The 20,611-nt window shown below is 38.2% G+C and overlaps 1 protein-coding gene across 2 annotated transcripts; it reads right to left on the bottom strand.

The window, feature by feature from the left end:
- Positions 1-452: 452 nt before the first annotated feature.
- On the bottom strand, positions 453-18,404 carry LOC146476241 (bromodomain-containing protein 7-like). Of its 2 annotated transcripts, none has more exons than XM_085114768.1 (22): positions 18,011-18,404; positions 17,606-17,841; positions 16,307-16,455; positions 12,977-13,005; positions 11,910-11,979; positions 11,367-11,511; positions 10,628-10,738; positions 8,963-9,120; positions 7,803-7,908; positions 7,420-7,489; positions 6,614-6,721; positions 6,071-6,206; positions 5,745-5,856; positions 5,497-5,574; positions 4,713-4,769; positions 3,969-4,011; positions 3,456-3,524; positions 2,852-2,879; positions 2,457-2,620; positions 1,959-1,999; positions 1,638-1,776; positions 453-669 (listed from the first exon to the last, which is right to left on the bottom strand). In XM_085114768.1, the coding sequence occupies exons 1-22, from the start codon at positions 18,066-18,068 to the stop codon at positions 602-604; spliced, it is 2,175 nt and encodes a 724-aa protein (XP_084970894.1). In that variant the 5' UTR covers positions 18,069-18,404; the 3' UTR covers positions 453-601. The 2 variants fall into 2 exon arrangements, with proteins under 2 accessions (XP_084970894.1, XP_084970893.1); XM_085114767.1 differs by having other exon boundaries at positions 3,456-3,530; positions 18,011-18,400.
- Between the last annotated feature and the right edge of the window lie 2,207 nt (positions 18,405-20,611).

Genomic DNA, 20,611 nt, shown 5'->3' with positions numbered 1-20,611 from the left:
AGACAGTTCCCTTACCGAACCTTTTCATTGTTATTTCATTCAAGTTCATTGTTTGAACGCAGCTTTGCTTATCAACTAAAGCAGACTTTTGTTTCGCCTATGTTTTAATTAATTGCCAAAGTGAAACCTTCGAACATAGCGTGTCATTGTCTTGCTCGTGGATGATCGATGTCGGCAGAAGTGACAGGCTGTCAGTGACACTGCTGCTGACAGCTTTGCGGTGGGACGGACAATTTCCTTGACGTCTTCTTCGTCTGGGGACTTTCAGTTGTACCAGGAAGGCGAATCCAGATTAAGCGGGGAATACAGTAGCCTCTTATCCATCGTTGGGGGCGTTAGCGGGAATGGGAATGAGTGCAAGGCTTCACAGATCAGTAAAAACAGAAATTATCCAGTTGATCGAGGTCAAACAGTTCCATTTACTTCCCAACGAACAAACAAAAACAAAATAATTGAATTAAGCACAATTTTATTGCTTAACACTATATAAAAATACAGTACACGTATAGATCCTTTCTTAATATGTTTTTAATAAATAACGGTCCACAGCTTGTAAAAGTCAGTATATATAAACAGATGAAGCTAAAAGGAAACTTGTTTGTCAAGAGGTCTTCTCGTCTGGAGTCTGCAGTATCGACTCTGTGGTTTCCATACTTTCGTCAGCAGATTCTACAACATCGGAAGCAAAACAAAGAAGATTACTTTGGCTTCATCCTTTTAAATTTAATTTAAAATGAAAGGCAAACACAACATTTGAAAAGCCAATATGCAGTGTACTATCAATCAGCAAGAAAACCAGAAAGACTTCACGAAATAATTCTCTTACACTCCTTTTACGTCGTATGATAGGAAACCTACATGTATCTTATGAACTGCTATATACTCTGTCATGTACACCAGCTATCCATTAACCGTTTTTGTTTACGTTCAAATTTAAACGTTATTGTCTCTCGTTGTAGCTCTCGTACTTAAGAAGACTAGTTGTACTAGTTGAAATATTGGCCCAAATAAATTGCCCTTTGCCGCAGTGTCAGCCCTGCAATCAGTTTGGTTTATTTACGGTCAAGTCCATGACGTCTGGCACGTGCATTTTTTACAAGAGATCCGACAACGGAACGTGTTCAGAAAAGTTTATTTGTGCGTCGTGTAGTACCTTGCATTCAAAACTTTGACACTCAACTCCATCGAAGAAACGAAATCTTCATTTCTTGCAATTTCTAGTGGTTTTAAATTCACTGTCTGTCCCTGTATTTCAAGGCAACCTTTTAGATTTCATTTTTTTTACAACCTTGGCGACAATAATCACCGGAAGAAAAGCAACAGACGTACTTCAGCGTTCACAAACAGACGTCACTGTACTGAAAGGTTTCCCAAACAAAGCTCAAATTCCCAATTCTAACCTCGAACTTATTCAAAAAAGAATTAACTTCGCATTTTATTAATTTCAATTTTTTTTTTCACAAATATTTGGAATATCTTCTTATTTCTGTTCTGTTATCTATCTATTTATTTATGTACTTACTTTGTAGTTATTTTGGGTGTCCAGTTACTGTGTGTATTTATAAATTTTATATTACATGTATTTATTCTTTTATTGAAGTTACAGTACAAATAAACGTTGATGTTGTTGTCCTCACCTGGCTGGGCAGACCCAGTCTTCTCATCAGCCGTTTTGTCTTCTGGTTTTTGCCGAAGGCTTGGGGCCAAATTTGGCACCAGTCCTACTCCGAGAGCAGCGCGTATATTGTCAACCGACGTCAAGTCTTCTGGACAAACCTGGAACGGATGCACAGTGATTAACATGTTAATTCTCCTTTCAGAATAAATAGACTGCCAAGCAGGCAGTCAATGAGAATACAATAAAAGACCAATTAAACAAGGGTTACAAGAAGCTCAGATAGGTCAACTGAAACCAGATTTAAAAAAAAAATGCTTGAAAGGAGTTTTGCAATTCCTACCTGTGACGTAAGATCTTTAAGATTTTCTGTCACACGATCCGCTAGCATAAAAAAATTATAAAAGTTAATAAATGCAAAAAAAAATAGAGAGATAAATAACCATGAATATATGATGAGTTTCAATTTTTAATTCCCTTTTTTGCGTATTAAGTAAAGGAAAATAAAAGTTGAACACAACATGCACGGCAACATTAACAGATGTTTTTTTCTTTTTTCAAGACGTTTCACAAGAGAATTAAGACATTAAACGAGACTTAACATTATCCGTTCAAGAACGAAGAAATCACGTGTCCAACTGACTGACTGACTGTCCTTTTTAATTAAATTAATTAATTAATTAAGTAAGTAACTGGGAATTAGTTAATTAATTAATTAACGTGGGGTGGGGGCTTTCATTAAAACTCCCCCAAAACCATAATGCGTGAAAACAGTGTTACCACATGATCAAATAGCACGTGACAGGTGTCATTTCTTCACGTGCGCTGTTAGGATTCTCACCGATAATCTTTTCTTGTGTGGAGGGTCGAATGGCCGCCTCAGGGGTGGGTCCACCGGGGCCCTCCGGTCTGTGGCTAAGGCGTACGGTTTGCGCATCCTGAAGATCGTCCAGAAGTTTCCCAGTGGTATGCAACTTGTCTTGGACATCAAGAGAGAGCAACGAGCTGGCAGAACGAAAACGTGTCATGAGATTATTCATACAAATATTAGAGCACTAATGTATAAGGTTATTCACAAGAGGTGTTACAAAGTGTGCAAAGCGTGCTTAAGAAAGTTTGAAGTTCAGTGTTTTCCATACTGGTCGAACTAAATAGAATGAGGAAAGATTTACTGCAAGAATTCTAAGCAGAAGTATTGCTTAGACTAAACACAAAAGACAAAAACATGAAACATACCTCAATGAGTTTCCACTCGGTGTTTCATCTGAATATAAAATAATAATAAAAATAACAAAGAAAAGGTAATCACAAGAGTGTCCTGGCGTGTTATGGGTGGCCAACGTTTAGAAAAGAAAGACAGAAAAGACTTGGGACGAAAAATAATAATAATGATTCTTGAACTAGCTAAAAATAATGACAGATTTGGCCTAGACTGCGAAACCACATGAAATGTTTTACCGTGTAGCACTGTTTCTACAACTATGAAATCAGAGAATTAACCCTGCAGTGTAAATTTAAATGCTGAAAGAAATCACTTAATTTCCTACACTGAGCATTGCCATAGTAAGGAAATGTAGTCTACAAGAGGAAAAGAAAACAATCCTTGAACTCGGTGGGAATCCAACCCATGATCGTCGGGTTTTGATCACCGAAGCTCTACCGACAGAGTTACGAGGCTAGACGGGAGCACGCCAGATCGTGGGCATTTTAACAGTTTTTCTGTTACCTCGTGAAAACCACATTTCCTTACTAGGTCAATGTTTAGTAGGAAATGAAGTGGGTTTCTTGCAGCACTTAAATTTACACAGCAGAGTTAATTCTCAGTCATGTACATACATACCTTGTCGAAGAAAGGAAACATCTATTCCTTCGTCAGCCAGAGACAACAATGACTGAAAATCTATTTTCGCTGCACCTGTGCAAAATTAAAAAATTAAGAAAGAGTGCAAAGTCTACATTTGCCCTCCAGGTCAGTAGACATTAAATGGGGCTAAATGTAATTTAGGCAAGGTTAAACTCAAGACAATGCTGGCCAGCGGTCTACTCCTTTAATTTAGGCGGGGCGGCCAGAGGGTTTTACAGGGCCTCAGTAAATTTACAGCTCCCCTGTTGATGTCAACCATTTTGCTCGTGTTGTGCCCCGCGTGTACAATCGCAGCAAAAAGCTTTGCTCCCATCCCTTCCCTCCCTCTGGGTAAGTATTGGTAAGTATTCAATATTCAATATGCCGCTCACAGGGTTGTCATGGTTACCCTTCGCACATGCTTGCGGCTCCCCCGCAGACCTTACAGGCACCTTCTCCACACTCATTTATTGGTGATGAGTTTAATTAAAGATCACGAGTTAATTGTACCTGTTTTGGAAGAATTTGCAACTGCTGTAGTTGTTGAAGAAACCTGCAGAGAGAAAGTACGATAACGTCATGTTTTGCCGACCACTATAGCTACAATATAGAGAGTACACGAAAAAGATATGCGTCGTTTTACCTTGATGCACTTTAATCCAAGCATGTAATGCAGTTTTTTGTTTCAGCTTTAAATATTACTTTTCATCATATATACATGTTGCCATAGTTCCTTTCTTACTTCATCCATATACACTCGATTGAAAAACGTTGCCAGGTAAAACTTATAAACCATGAACGATAAAATAAAATAAAAGCACGTACGGTTTTCAAAGGCTGAAACGTTACATATTTATCGCGGACAGAAAGAAAACAAAACAAAATAAATAAGCCCATACTAATGAGATCATTCCATAATTCCACCAGGACACGTCGTTTACGATCCACACTTTGCATGAGGCAACGTTTTCTCAATCAAGTGTATTTTAACTATTATTTCTACGAAGGACCTTTATTGATGCCAGTTTTTATTTTGTAAATCCTAAAAGGGACGCCCTTTGAAATAAAGGTATCTAACGCCTGAAGACCTTCTATTATGAAAGCTAAATACATATAAAATGGACTTTGTAACACTGTAAACTTATTAAAGGTGTGTATTTTCACTTCATCAATCAACCATCTACACCAAAAATGACACTAGGAATCAAACCATCATGCAAGATGACCGTGAAACAAAACTAGTGGTAAGCGTACCTTTGAATTATCACCAGTGACAGATGCGGCGGGCTTCTTGCTCCCATCTTGACTTGACTACAAAAAAAAAAAAAAAAATAGAATATTCAATGGGAATAAACTGTTAAAAGACGCCAGCCAAACACAAACCAACAAATGAATAATCTGAACTTTAAATTGTTGAGTTTTCACCGGAGAATTAGGAAGCGTGTACACAATATGATAACGTAACTTTATCAAAGTAATCTTAATTATAAATGAACTTGTTCTTGAGCGAAAATAATACTTTAGATAGACTGGTTTCTGAACACAGCAGTCTAAATTTGTAACAGACAATTCCAAAGGCCACTGAAGCCCCCCACCCTCCACCCCTCCGCTTTCCCGTCTACCAACGTAATGCAAATGTTTGTCCAAAATACGCGCTGACATCCCACCTTAAAAACTCACTCAAACTGAGTCTACATAAGACACGCGAACTGAACTAGATTTAAAAAGTCGCATTTGTACCGAATCTCGTGCTCGTAGCCCAATTTAAAGGTCCTAAATATTCACTCCGTCATGATCATCTTGAAATCCTTACTTTCGGGGACTCGGTCACTACTATCAGGATTTACTGACATCGTTCAAATTTTATCGCTATTTTTATAGAGGTCGCTACTAGCTGTTTGGGAGTCATTACGGACACTAAGGAAATTCGTAGCATTAAAGCGAAGACCAAACACAGGTGACGCGGCTACCCACAACTGGAAGAAGAGAGACATTGTGGGCAAAGAAGATTTTATTACTTTTACCAACAAATTCTTACTTGACTTTCAGAAGCTACAACTTCCATATTTTGTTCCACATTCCCTTTCGCTTGTTTTACGTCCTCTACTTTTTCCTTCTGTGAAATGAACAAACAATGAAAACAACTTGTACATTTTGACAACACACGACATTCCGCACCAGCCCGTTGAAGGGAGCCCCCCCCCCCCCCTTCCGCTTCCCTCTCCTCGAACCCTTCCCTCCCATAAAAAAAATCTATAACGGTGGCGTAACGCAACCCAGTCTTACCTCAGCCATCACTTTCAGGTATTTAGAATGCGCGCCCTCTGTCAGAGCGTCCAGCAGTCTATCCACAGTTTCATGTGAGACTGAGGAAGCGTCTTTGACAAAGGCCTGGAGGCTGTGCGTTGAAGAAAGGAACATAAATTATATAATTTAAATTATACTAGTAATAATCACGGATTAGTAAAGTACGTTCGATCTTAGAAAAGAGTTCTTGGTGACATTTCTGCTTATTGTACATCTTATTTTTTTTTTTTTTGAAATACAAAGCAATTTCTATTGATCTTTCTTTGCTGGGCTCTGCAAATGTTAAAGGTGTTTCTTCAACTCACCTCTTGGCATAATGTATCCCAGTATCATCTCCGTAGGTGCTGTACAGTAGGTCTGACTGTTCTTTGGTTATAGTCGCCCTGGATGAGTCATACGAAGGAGCGAACGAGCCGTAAGGTCCATACATCAGATAGGACACTGAAATACAAAGGAACCACATAATCTGTCAAGCATATCCACTCTGAGAACAGTCAGTGAGGGAAAATTTTAAACAACTGTTACTTTACAAGTTTACCGTTGACAACAGATTGTTACTTAAAAATAACTCTAGGGGAAAAAATAGGTAAAAATTGTTTTACTCAATGTAGATTTTCATTTCCTGTTTTATTTTGTTGTTGTTGTTGTCTTTTTTCTGGTTCCCAACTTTTCCATCCTGGAAAATCGATACAGAGTTTCAAATAAATCGGTCAACAATTTCACAGAAAGTTCATTCTCCAAACAGGACGCCTATCTGTTCCCGCAACTCTTAGAACTACACTTTGGTTGTAAGATAAACATTCAGTGTACGTATTCCCATAATTATTTCAGTGAAGCTGTCCTTTCACCTGGCGTTGCCTTGTTCTTTTTGTCCTCTTTAAAGCCAGCAGTTGTATGCGAACCAGACGATACTTTGCCAAGAGTTGCTCCTAGGTTCACAGGACGGTACTCAGGTACTAAAAAATAGTAACAAAGAGTAATGTGAAGCCCACTCGTGCATTGATTTCCTACAAAATTACTACATATTATGTAACGAAAGAACAATAAAATAAAAACGATAGAAAACATTGGTAGATTTGAACTTGAACAATGAACAATGGAAGAAAACCTTTTTTTTTCTTGAGAATGATGTATTATTCAGTAAGTGACACAGGCATACTCGGAAAAAAAATCCGAGTGCTCCTATCAGGAGTCGAACCTAAGACCTTCCGATTACTGGTTCGGATGCTCTACCACTGAGCTACAGGAGACTTGTGGGAGCTAAGGCCATTAAACTAGAATTGAAAACCTTTAGTGAGAGGAAAAAAAACATACATGCTTGCATGTATTTCATGAAAAAAGAGTTTCTCAGCAAGCAAGCGTTACATCTATAATATAATTATACACGGGCCTTTCCAACTTGACCAACAAATGATTAAAACAATGAGCGACTGCTTTTAGACTGTAAAAAGGAGAAAGCAAAACATATTTATAACTTACAAGATATCAGGTATGACCTATCTAAAACTTAATATTCAATTCACTCCAGTTTATGTTAGTTGGTCGAAAAGAAGGCTTGAGAATAGCAGAAAGATAGCAAACGTTAAAAGGAAATACTGCAATAACGCGGCCAGTCGGAAGCCAACTTTTATTGACATTTCTAATGTTTCCGTACCTTCAGAGTCAACGGGATTCACAACAGCTAACGTTGTAGTTCCATCCTTATCTCGCCGAAGAAAACCAATCTGGGAAAGAAAAGACAGAAAAAAAAAATTAATACCTGAAACGAATGAAAATGCCCTTTCGTCATTCAAAAGTGACCGTGGAAATAAGAAACCGGAAGAACACTTTGAGTAGAACAGGTTCTCAGCTATTAATTTTTAGTTATGTTAACTAATAAATAGCATAAAGGAATCTTGAAAGAGTGTCAAATGCGAAGACAATCATTTTTTTTCCTCGTCAAACGTGATCTGGTTTGAAGCTGACATGATGAACGACTGTAATATAAACACCATATACGTCATGTAAGCTGAGGTCACAAGTCTCTAAACCCCATACCTTACTGTTGGGGTATTTTCCCTCCAGCTCACCAGCCATTCTTCTTGAAGCTTCCTGAACTTGAGCGAGGATCTTTCGACTGGCTGAAGTATGCTTTGATTCAGACCTGTTTAAATGAAGTATTGATCAATCAAAGGGAACATTAGTTTGATAACACGCATATTTTGGATCCAACGTTGCACTGGTTGGTTGCTGTGCTAGTCTGACAACTGTGAACACTTTTACTGAGGTAAAATTTTGAAAGAGATTCAAAATTGAGAAAAATGAGAACAAATTATTTGCCTTGAAAATATCGCTAAGCGATTCTGTTACCGTCCATTTGTTTTGTACAATTTGAGGTCTCATAAAGCACAGAATACACCTACACTGTAAATTATACAGATACCAGAGTTTTGATTAGTTTAGCGGCCATGGCATATGAGCCATTATACCATGCTCCACAAATAATTAAGGTAAGTGTTCACGTCGGCTAGAAAGGGAAATATCACTATATCAGGGACGATATTTCGATATAGCGATATTTCATGGTTGTTTAAATGAATAGGGGCCTCTATGGATAGCATTTATCTTGTAAAAAAAACTGAAGGAGTTACCCTATTGAAATAAATGTTTCTTAACCACAACTCAGTGCTGTCCGACTTCTTGGCTAACTGTTAGAAAGATTTAGTATCGTGTTTATGGCACACGGCAAACGTGAGATTCGCGTTCAAGTTTTCTTGAAATAATAGGCCATTTTACAGTTGTGTGCTAAGTGACCTGGCGTTGGATTGGAAGGGAGGCTGGGGGTGACCTTGTTTTGATACAAACCTCACTGCTTTTCATGTGTAGATCGTTCTGTTCTTATGCTAACTAGTTTGCATTTACATATGAAAAATAGTCAGGTTTGTAAAATGGCCTATTAGTACACAGACGAGAACATGTAGTACAAAAGAATAATTTATTCTGGTCTTTCATGCTAATGCAAAACTACTCAGTTTTTTTGAGAAACTGAAAACGAAGGATAAACATGGTCAAGTGGTCATTTGTGCCATTTGCTGTACACGTAATTCTAAATCTCTTCATTATCTTATAAATATTTTATAAGAATTTAGAATTATAAGATCTTGTTTCTAACATGTACCACATTGTATCATGGAACAGTTGTTAATTATAGCACTAACTTTGGTTTTGTCCTCTTTGTTGACTGCGGCAAATGGTTCTCCTCAGCATCAACAGTGTCAACATCTATTGGTTCATCTGAGCCGCGCCCTTCAGAGTCATTCCCTTCATATTCTGGTATAGGATACCCGATACTACGATACATGTTCCTCATTTTCTCCTGGTAATTTGGAAAACACTCTAATCATCAAATACAGCACAGAGTGATATGATTCACTGAACACGAGCAATTAATTTCATGCTAGGTAAGGTGAACAGCGCTGGTGTATACAATGTATGTTGTGGTTCAAAAAAATGATATTTTGGCTTAAAAATTTTCAAACCTGTTTTATTTTTATTTTCCTTTGTCTTGGATTATGGTAATGAATACTGCACAAAGGAAAATAAATTAAGCTGGTTTGAAAAATTTTAAACAAAAAAAAAAATAATAAATAAATAAACCACAACATATATACAGGAATGTCGCTTAGAGTCCTGACAGATGGAATTTTGTTGATCACAGATGTGAGTAGACTGGGTGGTGTTAAAGAGGAAGAGGCATGGTTTTTCATCCAGGAATATCAAGAAAAGTCAATTCCCCAAGAGCTTATTTCTTTTTCTGCCTTCTGTCTATGATTTAAACCCCTGGTTTAAGGATGATGCCTACTAATACTGAAGTATTTTTGCGCGGTTAATGACTGTGCGCGAAAAGCAGATCTTAGCACGGGCTATAGAAATCCAAAAAGAAAATTGGGGGTAACCACGCATTTTTTGGAGATAATTAAGCAACAGTTATTCTGAAAAGCAGTAAAATACAAAGCAATGTATGGCATTTTTTTCCCAAATTGAAGCTTTATTATCTCTGAAAATGCATGGTTACCCCCAATTTTCTTTTTGGATACCAAAAGCAATTCCTAAGTTCTGCTTTCCCTGAATAGTTTTAAACCGTGCAAAAATATCCCTGTATTAGTAGCCACCACCCATTGGAAACCCAAGTATCATGAGATGCGCAGAACGTATGCTCAGTAACAAAAGTAGGCACCGTCCTTAAGCAACATACTTTTTAAACACATCTAGGTTCATCTCCTAAAAATAGTCATTTGAATTTGATTATGATCTCTCATTGCTTGGTTCTGTTACTAAGAATTGTCTCAGTGTTTAAAACAATTTCCACGGCTTTTCGTTGCCTGGGAGCCACCACAACTCAACTAAGAGTGAACAAAATAAGGTGCAGTATGGCACAAGTGGGTAAAAAATACAGTAACTAAAGAGATGAAAAATTGATAGATCAACATCATGGGTATGTTGTAGTTCAAAATTGGTGTTTGGTTTTAAAATTTTCAACGCAGTTTGATTTTTAACTTCCCTTTGCTAAATATTTTGAAAACAAATTTAAGGCAAAGAAAAAAAAAAAAATTAATTAAGGTGGGTTAGTAAATTTTGATAAAAAACGATTTACAGAAACATTTCAACAAGAAAATTAACGATAGTAAAACAGTATGACGTTTTGACGACTTCATATCGTCATTGTCAAATGAGTAAAATGGAAATAACGGAAAAACATATTTATAGGTATTGAAAGTGAGAAAATAAATTAGCATGAAAGCGTTTTTTTTTTGTAGTAAATTTTCACATCATTTATAGAAATTTAACCACAATATATATAGAATTCTGTATTTCATACTTACAGGAGACAAAAGCTTGGATCCTGATTGCATAAGTTTCTTTGCTGCTTTGTAGTAAATTGTTTCCGGGGCATTGTAGACCATGGCATTATTACACATGAGAAAAAAATCATCCTGCACATGAAATGAAATTAGAAGATGGAAGCTCAGTGCTGGTTACTACTGGGGCTGAAAGGAGCATGTCGACAGCCAGCTTACATATACATGTACATGTACTGGTACCTTTTCAATCTGGTTGCTGGTACATATGTTTGTAGATCTTAGGTAAAGACATTAAAGCAGTGGTTGCTTGATAAAGAGGGAGGGGATCTATCCCTTTTAGAGACAGGGTCCTTAGTTAACCCTATCTAGACCAGGGTGGGGTGGGGGAAGGATTCTGCCTGCAGCAACTTTGAACCTGAATAACTTTTTTTTAGGTATTTAAGCAAACGCCATGAAACTTTAGGACTTTTTTGGAAATTTATCTGAGAAAAATTTAAGAGGTCAGTTAGTGTTTATTAAACTTGATGTTACCATGACAAATTTTGACAGACACTGCTTTTCAAAAATTGGAAAATCTCTTTTTAAGTGAAGATGATATCTGGTTATCAACATCTTTTTTGTTTGTTTGCCTTTTTAACTTGTAACACTTGTAGTAGACAGTAACTACTTACTGCAGATCCATAGATGACACTTGCCCATGAATAAATCTAGATGTACATGTACATTTCAATAATAAATATTACCACTACTCAATTCTTACCCTGAACTTCTCCAAGGAGTGGTAATCATTGGAATCAATCTTGTATTTCATGGAGCTGAAGTCCATAGGGTGAGTAATTATGTTGGAGTACCCTGGGGCTATAGTGTCATTAACAGGGTAAGCAAAGAATCCTTGAGTATCCTTTCTGTCAGGGAAAACAATCACATGATTGTCAAATGTTTAGTAAACATGGATTGTTTCTGGAGTATAGAGAGTGCATATTTACAACCTATTCAACCGCCTTTTGCTTCAATAGAATGGTTGCAGGCCTCTGTTATACACTGTACTTCAGTCAGTTTTGTAATAAAAACCAGAGGAATTCATCTAGTACATACAAGTGGATCTACATTTAATTTCAATGGTTAAAATCAACATTTTCCCTGAACATCACATCAAAGGCACAAACTTTGCTTGTACTGTCTAATGACGAGTCAGCTACTCATTGAGCACAATGTATCTGGAGATGAAATTTTATCGCAGCAATTAATGATTTCATATCTTAATACAGGACACATTTAACACAACGATGTGTGAATCACTAACCTCTGCAAAGTACGATGTACATTTTCCAAACAAAGCTGCAAAGGTGAGAGCTCTGGTTCTCTCAAAAACCCTGCAAAATTGAATATTAATAATTAACACATTAATAACAAAAATAATAATATTACCTCTATTAAGCGGTCAGTTTTCAAAGTCCCAATTGTTTGCTCATACAAACACTGTATTTGTTACCTGTATTAGGCGGCCACCTCTATTAAGCGGCCGCGGCCACCCCGTAGCAGTCCTATGTTTGTTTTTCTTTGTTATTTTTACCTGTATTAAGCGGCCACCCTTGAATGGCAACTAAGCCATATGTTATTTTATGCGGTATTTGATTGTGTTTAAAATGCGATCCAGCATCACTATAAAGAAATAATATGTACAAAGCTAATGTAAGCTGTACTCGGCCGTTTAATATAGTTAACGCTTTTCAGATGCCCGCAAAGTGCTGAAGTACAGTACCATATTACGAACGCTAAAAAAAGTTTGTTTTGAATAGGCTTCACTCTTTAGCGAGAAATTCCTCTTTAATTAACTTGTTCTTCAGCCATGTGACATTGAACATTGAGCGTAACAACTATGAAATGACGGAATGAGATATTTTGTTGTGAACTGTAAGTCATAGAAATGGAGCACTGTTTTTCGTAGGAGAGTAGAGGACAATTTATTGTATAGTACTTTTACACAATGTTACGTATATTATACCGTTAAGTTACAAGTTTGCATGGAACTTTGTTTAAAGTATTGATCACTTGAAAGAGTGTTGATTGTCCTATTGTTTCTTTGCATGAAGTGTTTTTGTATGATACCCCATTAAAATTGACATTAGACCACATCCAGTGAGTATTTTTAGTGATCCTGTATTAAGCGGCCACCTGTATGAAGCGGCCAGTTACTCAAGTCCCGAGGGTGGCCGTTACATACAGGTTCAACTGTATATTGACTTTGCATGTAGTTACAGTGCACTACAAAGATATCAATCCTTTATGGCTAACGAATTTACTTACAAAGGTATAACTGTACATATAAATTTTAAGTAAATAAATTCATATCAAGACATTCATGCTTACCACCAACTTTTCTACTTTCTGGACTGTTTCTGTATAGAAATAACAAATAAAAAAAGGAAGGGAGTTACATTTATTCATAATCAGCCACAATAACATTTGAAAACAAAGGATGAAATGAACTGTATGTAGGTGGAGAAAAGAGAATTTTTGAGAAGGAAATAGGGGGAACAAATATATAATTATCCAGTACAGCAGAGTGCAAACTGTATGGCTGCATACATGTACATGTACTGTTTACTGACATCAATGCAACCTAGATACAGGCCATTTGCAGCTACGTACATGTAATGGAAGAAAAAAAAAATCAATGAGACAAATAATTGATTTCCATCAGCAGCTATAAACTACATGTACATGTCCAAAGGAAGTATTAGACCCCCAACAAATTTGAGGCTAACACACTTTTTGTAGAGTATGATGAATGCTCAGTTAATATTTGAACAGTCTAGGACCAATACATCAATGGGTCACATTAATTTCCTGATTTGGAAACTTAAACTGCAACCTTCTTGTTTGCATTAGTTTAAGCCATGTTAATTTTAAACAACTTAATTAACACAAGAGTTTGTATTCAATGATAAGGTAAAATATAATGCTTCTTTTCTAACATACAGTGCAGGCCAGAATTAAGCGAACCAAAACATACGCGTAAAACGCGTCTGCTGCGGACGCGTATACGCGTCTAAAAATCTGCAGATGCGCGTCTAGTCAGACGCATTAGTATGTATGAGCTAGCTCATTGTTTTCGAATTGTTGATCTTTCATTGTTCTTTTGAATTGCCAGGGAAAAGCCTTTCAGAAGGGTTTGACGAAGTATGACTACACTTGTCGACTTTCTTGTAGAAACGGCTCAGCGCAAGAACAACTCCATGATGTTGAGCGCATGGAAGAACTTAAAAAAAAAACTTGCCGCGAGGCTTACTGTATTTTGCGAAACGAAACGAAATGATGAATGAAATCTGTAGAATTGAAGATATCAAGACTACAAGAGTCAGACTTCTGTGTGTGACAAGCTAAAAGAGGAATAAAACACCGGGAATGCAGTGTTTCTAAATTTAAAGATCTGTACTTTGCGAAACGAGCTCTGCGTACGTAGACCGTGAAAGGATTTAACTTGTTTGTTTATATTTCTAAAGGCTATTCTTATTTATTCCTTGCCGCAATGATGATTTGGGTAGTTCGAGAATAATACAGTATTTTTGGGTAATCATATAGAGTAAACAAATAAATTACGACCCGGAATAAAATCAGTCTATCCACCAAATGATTTTCAACAGACTTCTCTCCTCTCGCGCGCTTCGGTTCAGATTAGCTGACTTACCGTGAACTTTCCCTCATTCTACCACAAGCATTTACTATCTCCGGCCGCAAAATGTAATCGTTCAGTTGACTTTAAAGATCCAAGGCAATTCCGTTAAAGGCTTAAAGTAAAATAGGAAACTTCAATTTTGCAAAATTTCATTCGGGTCTAGTGTGGGCAATAATGCACTTGTCATCGGCTTCCCCGAGGGGGGGGACCCCGGGCTGATATGGGGACTTTGCTAATTGTGTATTTCAAAGTTCTTGTATTTCCCCACCTGTGCGGGATTTGTTTCTTGCAAAGTCCCCAGTATTTGGCGAACCCAACTGGATTTGAAGATGCACTTCAGAACTTTATTTGGGTTCTTTAAACAGTCAGCAAACATTTGGACTTTGCATTCTGATGAAAACTGAACTTTAATTATTTTTTCTCGAATGCTCCATAAGTTGCTATAAATCACTCCTCTTACTGTACATGCGCAGTATGGTGAAAATTTCAACTTTTCAATCAGTCCTGAATTCCCCAGAATCTGTTTTCAATCTATCCGGACTGATGAAGAACAAGGGAAAACACACTATCATGATGGTTCATTGCTGCTTCTAAACACAACGTCCTTAAGTTTCCTGAGTACTCTGAACAGTTGCTGTGATGCTTCAGAAATTAACATTCTTGTGAATATTTTAAAAAAATTAGCTTTTTCTATCCTTAACAATTTGTACGCTGTTCTAAATTTGTCCCGAAAAGGATTAATGAAAAATATATATGGTTCGGCAAACATTAATAAAAACCTTATGAAATATCATCACGTTCATTTTCTGCTTCTAAGCACAATGCGAAATTGAAAATGTCTACTTTTTCGTACTTTTAAAAACAATGGATTTTAAAACATACCTTCTTGTTCTCCTCCGCCATCTCGCCATCGATCGAGCGAACAAAAATCGTCCCCAATCTCCTCTCAGTTGAACATAAGCGAAGTCCCCATATTTTCCCCGAGAGTAGGGCATTCAAAAATCTAAGTCCCCGCATTTCCCCCACCACAAGGGAAGAAATTTGTTGCAAAGTCCCCATAAAGTCCCCGTATTCCCCCACATCAGCCCGGGGTCCCCCCCCTCGGGGAAGCCGATGACAAGTGCATAAGATCGATTCCCCGGAACAAACCTAAACGTAAAACACTGAGAGTCTACTGAGTACCGCAACGCTTGATGCATTCCTATATTTACGTTCACTTGGATAAAGCCATAATAGCAACTTTTGCAAGATTGAAAGCTTCTTCTAATGTTGTAAAACACTGACAGAAGCCATCGTTTCGACGTAGAAAGAAATTGCCACGCTGATAGCATCGGGAAGATTTCAGTCACGTGCTAGGCAACCAAATTCCTGCACATGTATCAAGTTTCATTCGACAACAACACGATGTACGGAGGTTCTTGTAACGAAAACTAGATGCTTTGTTATTCAATCAACACAGGAGCCACAGTGCCTTTCCAATTAAAGCCAACTTGCGCCATTTTCACCCCTTCGAAGAAACCTCGAAACGCTCTCTTTCGAGTCACAATGTGCGTGTAATTTTTGAAATAACTGAAGGCATACCTCGAAACACTCACCTATCATTCACGAGTTCGCGCACAGAGCGCTTTGATTTAGAACTTGTAAGTACTATTCGACTAATTAGCTTAGATTTATATTTTCTATAACATACGGTGAATATTCAATATCGGCTGGGGGTGGTTTTTAAAGCCGCCAGTATTTACGAAGCGGATAAGATTCGAAATATGATAGCTGTCGCTCGCTGATTTCATAAAATGCTAATTTTGTGTTTGTCGTTAACCAGTTGAAGTCTTTTGTTTTGTTTGACAATACCACACAAAGAGACCTTTCGGCGATGAATAACAATGGCAAAAACGCGCACATTTAGACGCGTCTAAAAATACGCGCATACGCGTTTTTGCTGCGTATAAAACGCGTCTGCGTAGTTCGCTTAATTCTGGCCTGCACTGTAACTTAGGCAAAGACGGAACTAATGTAAGTACCTGGCTGGAGGCTCTATAGGTTTTATATAGATTTTCTTAATTGGTCTTTCTGCATCAACGATGCCACTGCCTTCTCCTTCCGGCTCTTGTCTTTCTCTTTTCCTCTTGGATTTTTCATGGCTACTGATTGATGATGGCGAGGGACAGGCCTGCAAATTACAAAAGATATACAATGTTCACTCATAAGTCAAAAATTTAACTTAACTCTTGAAAATAATTATGCCCCAGAGAGGCAGTACTATTGTTACTGCTGATTGTGTTGTTCTAAAAGCTACCAAAATAATAAATGTAAAGGATAAAAAAATAAATCAATAATTAAATAAATTAAATAAATAAAATTAATAATAAATAAATAATAATAGAAATATCAATAGTGCACAGATGTATATTTTTCATCTACAGAGCACCAAAGCTTGTTCAAAGGTGTCCATTTATTCCAGGTCAAATTGAAATTTGGAAGAGTTAGCTTTTGTGGAGGGAGGAAACCTGGAGAACTAGGGACGAGAACCAACTCCAAATCTGGAGGTCCTGGTTTCAAGTCAATCTCTAAGGGCGCGTTTTTTTATTCACAATTCTGGAATGAGAATGGACAGAATGTAAAATGTGCGCGTTTTTCTATTCCGCATTCCTATTCTGGAATGGACAGAATGCGTTTCCATCCATTCTGCTCCCAGGGGCAGAATGAACAGAATGTTGCCAATGAAAATCCAAGATGGCGGACGGCGAGATGAGCGCTGCAGATTCAAATACGTCCCTACAAGGGAAAAAATCAGGTTACACTTTTAAACAAAATGAAACGTTGCTTCTAATTTCATTGTACCAAAAGTACAAGGAAAATTGCTGCGATAACGGCTGCAATGGCAGCCTCTTCGTCGGTCGCCATATTTGTTACGCAATGTTTACTTGGCCAGGGCTGACGGCGTTTTTTTTATGCAGACAATCCAAATTATTCCTAGCATTCCGTTCCAACCTTTCTTATTCCAGAATTGTGGATAAAAAAACGCGCCCTAAGATCCCGAGTTCAACTTGTCAGTCATATTTGTGATAATATTACATGTATAGCCAGTGGGTCTGGCTCCTGCTTGCTGGGATTTTTTACATGTACCCCTCGTATCTTGTGTCTTATGTACAGATGTTCGATCAGTTTACATCTTGTGTTATTAATACTTAATAAAACTAAGTGAAGTGCATATATATTTCTCATTCTTTCCACTATATCGTTACATTATGTACTGAATACGCTACACCGACAGTCGCTGTGATGACAGTGATACGTGTATTAACGTAATTAATACTCACGCTAGATCCTGCATCGAACTTAGGTTTCTTTCTTTCTCTGGACGCCGATCTTTTCTTCTTTTTCTTCTTCGATGAGTGATCTTTGGACTTGGTTTTATCAAGATTCATTGAAGGCCTACTTGTCGAGCTCGGAGTGTCTGGTTTAGCGGAGATCTTATCCTGACTGCTTCCAACTTTAAGCACCAATTTGATCGGTTTTTCAGCTTTCTCCACTTTCTCTGACCTCTCGGGTTTTTCTTTCGGAAAGGGGAATTAATTAAGATATAAAATTACTACAGATCAGAAACTACTGGACAGTCATACACGATGCGGTCATACGGTAATACCATATGATGATGATCGCATCGTGTATACATGTACGTACAGCTGTACGTTTAAAAGGTCGAAGTATCAAAGTGTCTTTACCTTCAGCAGCGCTAGTGCCTTTTTTGTGATGTTTCTTGCTCTTATGCTTCTTCCCCATCGTTTTTTAAGAGTTTATAAACTCCTTAGTTCTTACTTCACAAAAACGCAGACACTTTTTTAGTCACAAAGCTCAATCAATGCCCGTAGGTCGCCATCTTGAAAACAATGTCCCATGCTTCTTAGCTCCTCATTGTATTTCACTCTCTCTCCAGTCCCTTATCCACTCGACCCCGGCAACCACGATGTTTCCTTTTTTGGCGCGTTTTTGCTCCTCACAACGGACGAGAAAAGCTCTTGATGGACTTTTGTGGCTTGACGTTACAAACGTGATGGCGTCAAAACGCTCCAAATAGGAAACAATTCGACTTTCGGTGTCGTAGTGACGGTATCCCGTGCCCGGATAGTATCCCCGCACACATATCACTTGTGATGTGTGTATCGGCCTCAGACATGGCCGCCAGTGATATGTGTATCCCCTACCCTCCCCCCTCCCCTCCAAACAGATACATGTTTTATCAAAGGGTCATTTACAATATACCCAAAGCACCCAGGTGCTGCAAAATCTTTAATTTATTGACTTAAATGTTACGATTCCGCGGGTTGGCACACTGTTCGAAACATTAGGGAGCTTACGGCAACGACTACGGCAACGGCAACGAAAACGTCACCTGAAAATATAACTTTATTTCATTTGTGTTACTTCGCAATTATTTCAACTCGCTCAACTTTTACTGTACAAAAATGGCGAACTATCCAGGAACCAAATTGATAGGAGTGGCGTACAAGTTAAGAAAGAAAATGAAAAATTCACCTTCGTCCGTTGACGTTCTCCACAAAACCTTAAATGTGGTCATTTCACGTTGTTGTTTTGCAGAGGACGACAAAGAAATGTACGAAAATGTAAAACGCAAGTGCAGAGCGATTGTTTTTGCTCATTAAACCTATCGTTTTGCGGCGTTGTCGTTGCTGTTGCCGTCGTCGTTGCTTAACGAACACGCGAATGTTATTCCTCTCGTAAGCCGTGGTATGAAGGAGACTCAGCGCGAATTCATCGTATATCCTTAAGCCACCGTGGGACACTCGCTCATGAGCTCGCAGATCCTGTATAGTATGCAAGATATCACGTAGACTGAAAGAAAGCGGCGGCTTGTTTCTCTTGTATAAGCGGCTCTATAAAGTATGAAAATGAACTTTTGTAGTGATATGTGTATCCCCTGTTTAGTTCACTCCCCGCCGCAACTGTGTTCAGTTGTAGGAAACACCGCGACAAAACACTAAAAAAAAAAGTAGATAAATAAATAAATAAATAAATAAATAAACAAATAAATAAACAAATAAATAAAAGCATCGGATCCTGTAACAAAAGATCAAATTGGCCAAATTTGTGGAACAAATACTGGAAAAAGAGCAGGGCTGATTACAGTCTACATTCAGCCAGCCGCCATTTTGTTTCGAGCTGTCGTTCAATTGTCTCTGAAGGCCAGGATACTTATAACCTGCGATCAGGCGCTCTTTTGTTCTTTCAGCAGCTACCACACTTTCGCGCTCCCCCAAAAAGAAGAACGCCTGATCGCAGGTTAGAATACTTTAATAGCTTTCAGTGTTTCCTGTGTCCCTTCCGGGGATACATATATCACTAGACAGTAATATTTTGTGCGAGAATGCACGACACAGGGATATGCATATCACTGCGACAGGTTGCCGTCCGTGGCTCAGGAACGTCTGTGCTTAAGCTCCCTACTGTCGGCCTTTACAATCCCCTGATTTGTCTCCGCTCAAGAGCGCGAAAGAGGCCTCTAGAGAGCTGCGACGGGACGAAATAAATAATCAAAAACAGGCAAAAATCGGGACGGTGTACTTCGCTCTGCCCTAAGTGTTCTCCGGGGTCTATTTATCGTGTTTAAATAAATGCTTTTCATAATTATTATTTGTTTTCCATGGATGAGTCCAACTCAAATGACAGATACCTTTGACTTCTGCCTTTGATCACGGCTGAGACATGTGGACCAAGCGATTGAAAAACAGATTTTTACACGTGCGCACGAGTTTTTCCCATTCACTACTATCCCTCTGGCATCGATATAAGTCTATAAAGCTCATCAGCCAATCTTTTCAAAACTTTTTGGGCAGAAAACAGTCTACTGCTGCAGTATTTAGTATTTAGTATTTAGTTTACCTCAGGAACCATAATTAGGGATTGAGACCGTAAGCGTGGGGTCCACACAACCCCATGTGTTGCACCAAAAATTTATTTCAGTTTAGAAAAAAATGCGCCACCCTTCACGTCATAAACCCGGGCCGACACACGCAAATTTGCGTGGGGCTACTACCTTATATGGAAAATGGAAGAGAAAGTCCAATTCAATTCATACATTTTTATATTTCTTCGCCGTGCAACCCTAAACGAGACCTTAACGGCCAAATATAATGGCGTTTTGCACAGAAGACCCTAAGTGAGACCAAAATCCGAAATTTACACCCCCTAAGCGAGACGACGAGCATCCATCAGTGCCCCTCCTCCCTGTTCCTGCAGGAATTACAATGAAATTTATAGTATGAAATCGGTTAAATCTGCCGATAATCGTTACTTTTGATTGTTTC

This window comes from Pavona decussata, unplaced genomic scaffold (genome assembly GCF_977016875.1).
Source record: "Pavona decussata unplaced genomic scaffold, jaPavDecu1.1 SCAFFOLD_78, whole genome shotgun sequence".
Lineage (NCBI taxonomy): Eukaryota > Metazoa > Cnidaria > Anthozoa > Scleractinia > Agariciidae > Pavona > Pavona decussata.
The sequence above is the reverse complement of the archived record's forward strand: the minus strand, read 5'-3'. Positions and strand labels throughout refer to the sequence as shown.